The sequence below is a fragment of the Sphaeramia orbicularis genome, chromosome 24 (assembly GCF_902148855.1).
Source record: "Sphaeramia orbicularis chromosome 24, fSphaOr1.1, whole genome shotgun sequence".
NCBI classification, from domain to species: domain Eukaryota; kingdom Metazoa; phylum Chordata; class Actinopteri; order Kurtiformes; family Apogonidae; genus Sphaeramia; species Sphaeramia orbicularis.
Window position 1 is genome coordinate 33,493,825 of NC_043979.1, and position 7,905 is coordinate 33,501,729.

A 7,905-nucleotide genomic window follows, 5' to 3' on the forward strand; every position below is an offset into this window, starting at 1 on the left:
ATAATTTGTTTTCATGTATAGGTTTTTGGGTTTTTTTTTGTTTTGTTTTCTTATCTGTTTCATTTATAAGGACTAGGATTACATTGTTTTGTTGCATATTCGAAATAAACTAAACTAAACACATGATTTAAGTCAGGGATGGATGCAGTCTTAGTCACTGCTAATACTATGTGGAGTTACTGTTTTGTGTTTTACTGTTTAGGATTTACCTTTAAAATTACTCTAAACTCTAGCTGTACTGCAAAAATTAGCCTTATATGTTGTTAATAAGGTTATTTATTTTTAATCGTACTTATCTATTGTTTTTCTCACACATACAGATTAACTTTATTAATCCCCAGAAGGAAATGTTTCAGTTTATTTAAGAGAAAATACATGCGCATCCTGACAGTATCCAAATTTACTTGGAACTGATAATTAAGTCAAAGTAAGATTCTTCTAAAGATGCAACTCTACTTGAAATGTCAGTTTTTATTTTATTAAAAGATAGAGCAAGTAATATTAACCCTTTCATGCATGAATTATGAGAACCTTATAGTTGAGGGGTTTTTTTTTGGTTTTTGGGTTTTTTTTTAGTGTTTTTATTCCTCCTCAGGCATGAAAAAACCAATGAGATTGAGGGTTTTTTTCATAGATTTACAAAAATGTCCACTCAGCTACACCATGAATTTTATTCTTGAAGCAAAGAAACATGTATTTAAAACCCAATATGATAAAGCGATATGAAAACCGTGAAATGAAACCATGTTTAATGCAGCTAATCTGATGTTTTCTCACATTTGAACATATTCTAATACTAGTTATTACTCACTTCATGGAGATAATATGCAAAAAAAAAAATAACAATTAACAATTGATTTCCACTTAACCAATCAACAACAGCAAAGTTACAGTAATGGTATGAATTGCAGTTTATGAGATGATGCATAAGTGTCCACTGTATTGGCTGATATGGAACTGAAACAAATAAACACATGAATATACAAGAGAACAGCTGGAGAAGAACTGTCCACTGGAGTGACCACTATGCATGAAAGGGTTAAAAAGCAAAAGCAAAGTCACTCCAGTGAAGAGACATTAAATCTATTATACCAAAAAAAGCTGTTAACTGGTTTCAAACAGATGTGTTTCTATTGTTGATGTCTTTATTTATGTAAATATAAACTTAAATGCTTCATTTTCACCTTTAGTGTATGGAAACCTTTACAAATCTATTAAGGGTTACAACTTAAAACATAAATCTGACTTTTTTTTTGTCTATATCTTTACTGTATTTAACCCTTTCATGCATGAATTATAAGAGCCTTAATCAAGATTTTTATTCATGAGTGTTTTTATTCCTCTAGGCATTAAAAAAAAAAAAAAAAAAAACAATGCGTTTGAAATTGTTTTTATGAACCTATTTTTCATGGAGTTACAAAAATATCCACTCAGCTGGACACCATGCATTTAATTCTTGAAGCAAAGACACGTATTTACTGATAAACTGTGTGAAAACTATGAAATGAAAACATTTTTAATGCAGCTAATCTGATGTTTTCTCACATTTTAACAAACACAAAAACTAGTCATTACTCACATCATGGAAGTAATATGCAAAAAAAAAAACAAAACAAAACTTTTAATTTACTGTTTAATACAGTTACTTTATTATGGATTGTTGTGGTTTGATGCTAAAATTAGGGAAATAGTATAGGCTGATTGTTGTTTTAAGTTAATGATATAGGTGTAAAAGCACTGAGGGGTAGGATTAACTAAGTTTATACTTCTTCCTACTCCTTTTCGACCATGCAATACTCAGACTTGTATGTGCTTGAAGATAGATTCTGTCCATTTGAATGTTATTTTGTTTGTCTTAATTTGCTTTTTTTTGTCTTATTTTTCTTTGCATGTTCGAAATAAAATAAGTAAATAAAAAATAAATTAAATTAAATTACAGTTTAATAACAATAACAAGCAATTGATTTCCACTCAAACATGTTAGTGCAGATCTGGTTTATCCAGAACAGTAAAGTTACAGTAACGGTACGAATTGCAGCGTATGGGATGGTGCATGCACTGCAAAATACCAAATGTATTTTTCTCATTTCTAGTACAAAAATCTCATCAGACTTAAAATAAGACATAATCATCTAAAGAGGATTTTTTGTTGTTGTTGTTGTTGTTGAATTCAAGCAAAAAAAATCTGCCAGTGGAACAAGTGAAAATGCTGTTGGTCAGATTAGTGTAAATCAGATTTTGCAGATCTATTGTCTATAAATCAGTTCTTATATCTGACTGTAAAGTTCCTCTGTAGGTGATTCTGTCTGACTTTAAGTGTGATGAGATATTTGGACTAGAAATGAGAAAAATACACTTGGTCAGACTTAGATATTTGCAGTGTGAGTGTCCACTGTGTTGGCTGATATGGAACTAAAAATAAAAACTCCATGAATATACAAGAGAACATCTGTCCACTGTAGTGACCACTATGCATGAAAGGGTTAACTGAATAAAACTCATTCATTTCAGAACAAGTCCACTGAATAGTAAGCTCTGCACTCTATGACAGCTCTGTTAATTGTTTTGTGTTATTTTGTTCTCTGTTTGTTTTTCTAACCACAGATGTCTGGACCCATTTCCACGATGTCCTGCTTCCAAAATATTCACAACAACTGAACGGAGTCAACGTCATGAGCGGTCCAATATTTGATGAAAACTATGACGGAAACGTTGATAAACCCAAAACACTTGAAGCGTAAGTTAGAGTCAAACAGTAAAACCATACCTTTAACTGTGGTTTATTTTCCAACATCAGTGATCCGATCTGAGTTTTAGTTAATAATGGAACTTAAGTTTTTAAAGCACTGTTGTAAATACTTAAAACACAAGTACATATATGTAACCGGTGGTGTCGGACTCTGCGTTGTGTTCTTTTTTAATGACGAGACCCGCACATACGTCTTTGGAGGCAGTCTCCGTTTATTTTTCTTCGGCTGACAAAAGTGACAAAACATAAAAACCTCCGGTCAGCGAACCCCGTAAAACATATTGGCCAGTGACACACAAGCTTTACAATTTCATTTTTTTTATTTATTTTTACATTTTTACCTTCCTTTCTGAGGTACATTGACAAACAATTAGAAGCATTTTATAAAATTTTTAGTCAAGAGTCATAACTGTAAGCGATTGTGACTCGAAGTCTGTATTTCCCAGAGTTATGGTTTGGACCCTGAATGGGACACGGAGCTGTTTAGAAAAGGAAACAGGATGTCAGTTATGATGTACAGTCAGGGGGAAATTTTTTAGACCACCCCTTGTTTTCTTCAATTTCTTGTTCATTTTAATGCCTGGTACAACTAAAGGTACATTTGTTTGGACAAATATAATGATGACAACAAAAATAGCTCATGAGAGTTTAATTTCAGACCTGATATCTATCCATTTTCCATGTTTTCTTGATAATAACCAAAATCACTTCAGTTCTTACATCAGTATCTATGGCATTGTACTGACAAAAACAGTGCTTTAAGACATTCCATGTTTTCTTTTCTGTCTGTTTTAGTCACATGATACACACGGGAGTTAGTATTTGATTGCATAACAATTGTTTTTGATGGTCTAATAATTTTTCCGTGACTGTATTTGTCTTCCTTCTGTTTTTTCTTAACCCTCTGGTATCCCGTCCACCAAGGCCCTTACTGAGTACTAAGTGTGCCTTTTTCGCACACTTGTGGAATAATGTCAAAAAAAATTTCATACAGTTTGTTTTTAGGTCTTTTACTCTTTTTTTCTATTTCATGAACTTGAGCCATAAATAAAAATACCAAATACTCAATAATTGTCACATTTTTTAAACCTGTAAATGCCATGTTTGTAATGTAAACAAACCATTTTTTTGGATGCAAAAAACACAATTTTTTTTTTTTTTTTTCAATATACTACATAAAAAGTGGCTCACATATTATTTGATTTTTGCAGCCTGGCATATGTCAATGATTAACTCCAACACTGGTTAATTTGCATTATTATTTTTGGCGCTAGATCAAATGTTCAAAAATACTAGCATCTGTCACCAAGTGAGCGTAAAATGCACACCTATAAATCAAACTATTAAATATTATATATTGATTTATTTTTCTGCTCTAATTTGATTTTAGTTTTGTAAATCAAGGTCAGCCCTAATCATACATATCAAATGGAAGAAACAGTGCGTTTTAGGCACACTTGGGAGACAGATGCTAGTCTTGTAATTATCTTTTGTTTACAATGTGCACATTTCAGTTGGTTGCCAGAATTTTAAAGATCATGCAAAAATGAACAACTTTTGAATTCTAACCTTATTTAAATTGTGAAAAATAATATGAAGTTTTTTAACACGAAGTGCAAAGTGTGCCTAAAAGGTGCACCCGGATACCGGAGGGTTAACTGATGATGTGGGGGAAAAAAAAAAAAGATGACTGTACTACGCTTTTCTGGATGACTCCATGTGTAATAAAAACACTTTGAACAAAAAAAAAAAAAAAGGAAAAAAACAGACTTTGCTGTTTGTCAAACCCTATGTTCTGGTGTTTCTCCAGGAATGAGGCTCCTGTCCCCACTCATTTCTTCGTGATCCTGACCAGCTGTGGGAACTCAACCTTTAACCCTGCTAACTGTGAGGGTCCACTCCAGGCCCAGTCCTTCATCCTGCCCCATAGACCTGACCACACAGAGAGCTGTTCTGTGAGTAAAACCACAGACCGGAAAAAAAAAAAAAAAAAAAACAGCCAATGCAGAGAGTTTTTTCTTTTTTTAATTCCTTTTCTTATTTGCCATCAGGATGGTGCAGACCTGACATGGGTGGAGGACTGGCTCAAGTTCCACGCCGCTCGAGTCCGGGACATCGAGCTCCTGACCGGGCTCAGTTTCTACCACGACAGGATATCAGTGGAAGAGACGCTACAGCTCAAGACTCTTCTGAAGACTGCTTAAAGTCAGACACACAAACTGATCTGAGCTCTGTTTTTTTTTTTTTAAGGGAAACCATACAGGTCTGTTCCACAGGCCTCAGTCCAGGTGACCCGGGTTCAACACGTGCCTCGCTTCCAAAACTCTTCCAATTTTCAGACCAAATTGATCACTTTGAGGTCCGTCCAGTGTTTTGTTTTGTTCTGTTTTTTTTTTTTTTATTTCATCACATGTCCAAATCAAATGTAAATATTCCATGTGTGAAAGCTGTGTATTTGTTTGAGATAACATGTCGGAAAAATGATGCTGTGGATCTCCAAAGACGTCATCACATCTGCTGAGCTACCAGCAGATAATTTAAAAAAAAAAAAAAAAGGAGCATAGGAACAAAGTAAAAGGGAAATGAAAGCATTTATCGATGGAGGAACAACCTATTTATCCTACAAAAGGCTTTTATTGGCATGGCTGTTGGAGGAAACACATGACTATCTGGAACCATTTGGCTGCTGCATACAGAGGGAATCCTGCCACACATCTGGAGAACTGGCTCGGACATCCAGGAAAACGCACATGACAAGAAAATTCCATTATTTCTACGGTTCCACCTGCCAAATGTTGCTATTGTGTGCTCATGTTTGATTGTTTTGTGATTTATCGTAACAGCACCACTGTTGTTTTTTGTTATTTGTACATTTTGGGGTCAATTTATTACATTTTAGAGATTCTGGTGCGTGTGTGTAAATGTGTGAATGCATGTGTTGGAGTTCAATTTTTAACCCATAAAGACCCAAACAGCCACTGACTACTGATTTAAACTGTTTAATACCTGTTGATCCACTAAACTTATCAGTACATGTAAATAATTGGTGTAAAATGGGTGCTTCTATGAAACTGGGTTCATTTTGGTACCTTTTTAGACCCAATAATAAAAGAGAAATTTAGACATGTTTCCCCACAGGATGTACCAAATAATGACCTCAGATAAATGCAAAAAAATTATACTCTTGCTCTGAGCCATCCCAAAATTAATGAATATTGGGGCCAAAAATAGGACCAAAATTGGGACAGGAAAAACTACCTTAGTTGTCAGTGCATTTGATCTGGAAAACATGGTTTGAAATGGTCTTATATACCGCCGTAAATAAAGACAGTGTGTTAAATTTGATGATCTTAGTGGTTTTTCTAATCCAGACATGTGGGTTTTTCATGAATCTCAGTCTCATTCCAGGTTTTGTATGTAATCCATCGTGTCCACTTGCATTACATGCAGAACCGCATATAAATCGTAAATGATTTTGCAACAGCGGTGATTTTTGTGAAACACTCTGCCTTGCATAATTACTTAAATTCCCAAAACGTACCTGTGAGAGAATAAAAAGATATTTTTTTAAAAAAGCATGTAATTTTCATGTCCTTTTGACCATGTTGGATACAGATTTTTGTATTAAATATAATGTAGAATAATATAAAAATGTGTTTTATCTAATAGTTTCTCTTTTATCTCAGTAAATATTTCTTTTTAAAATAGACCCAAAGTGCTTCCAAACTTGCTTCATAACAGTCTACATCTGGTTTGAATTTTTAGCCCCCATGTCCTGTTTTTAGGGACCAGTTACATAGAAGTACCCATATACAGTTTGTCATCTTTTCATGGTCATCAGATATCCAATCCAATCCAACTTTATTTGTAAAGCACTTTAAAACAACTGCAGTGGACCAAAGTGCTGTACAGAAGAAAAATTAAAACCAAAATAGAAGTATAAAATACAGAATAGATTTAAAGACATAGAAACTGTACAAAAAGGAAAAAAAAGTGCTATACAGAAGAAGAAATAAAACCCAAATAAAAAGAATAAAATACAATAATAGATTAAAGAGCCATACAATTAAAAACAACAATATAAATAAGCAAATAGAATAGATAAATAAGAACAATAAATGACTACCAATAAAAAATATAGAATAAAGATAATACCTTCAACATCTCACATGGTTTCAAAAGCCAAGGAGAAAAGATATGACCCATTTGGATGTTCAGAGGCTCTAATTATCGTGGAAACACCGTCTTCTACAACACTGATTCACCAGTAAAATCCATGGAGTTTGATCAGTGACAGTAGATGGAGACACATGGTTTATGCTCAATTATTGATATATTTAGTGAAAAAGTCACTTTTTCTTCAGTTTTTTCCTGTTTTTGATATAATAATCTTTGAATTTACTCTGAGTTTTAATGAACATCTACGATCAGTGAATTAACCTCTTTAGCCCTATCAGCCTGCCCGCGGACCGAAAAAATTATATTAATATTCATCTACTGTAAAAATATAATAAATCAGGACAATGGATTTTTTTTTTCAACTTTTGCTCAAAGTTTAGACCCTAATGTAATAAAAGTACGTCAAAAGTGTATTTTAGTGCAAACTTTAATGTTCAAACATGATTTTTAATCTTTGCGGGGTGAAATATACGCTATTAAAAATCTCTGACACAAACAATTAATTTATGCATATCATCATCAATCCAGCCGGAAAAAAAAACAGGCGAGGATAAAAAAATTCTAATTTCTCTTTTAGTTTGTTACAGTTCACTCAGGTATAGTAATTGATACAATATTTTAGACAATGGGAATAGATTCTGTGAGGTCTCTACATGTCCATAGACACCAAGAACATCCATATGAACCTTATTAGTGTGAAATAATTCTTCATTTACTTTGGGTATGTCTTTTTAGGCGGTTTTCCCCTGAAAATATGGTCAGGGTTTAACAGGTTAAACACAGGAAAATACCTGATGTACACTGAAAAAACTCAAAATAAAGAGGATAATATTACAATAAATTGTGATAAATCACTTAAGAAAAGTTAAATCTAGAGAAAAATTAATTTGTGAGCTGCCACAAAAGTAGCGTTGGGTCTTTATGGGTTAATGTTTTCACTTCACAGTGACTTTCTATGTTTAGGTCAAAAATTGCTT

At 33.3% G+C, this 7,905-nt stretch overlaps 1 protein-coding gene across 1 annotated transcript in view; it reads left to right on the plus strand.

Annotated features, from left to right (window-relative positions):
• enpp1 (ectonucleotide pyrophosphatase/phosphodiesterase 1) overlaps window positions 1-5,310 on the plus strand; it is an 85,566-nt gene extending 80,256 nt beyond the window's left edge. Inside the window, exons 21-23 of the mRNA XM_030127749.1 lie at window positions 2,605-2,737; window positions 4,560-4,704; window positions 4,801-5,310. Of these exons, the coding sequence (XP_029983609.1) occupies window positions 2,605-2,737; window positions 4,560-4,704; window positions 4,801-4,953 (431 nt within the window). The 3' untranslated portion in view covers window positions 4,954-5,310. The remainder of the gene's footprint in view (window positions 1-2,604; window positions 2,738-4,559; window positions 4,705-4,800) is intronic.
• The last annotated feature ends 2,595 nt before the right edge of the window (window positions 5,311-7,905 follow it).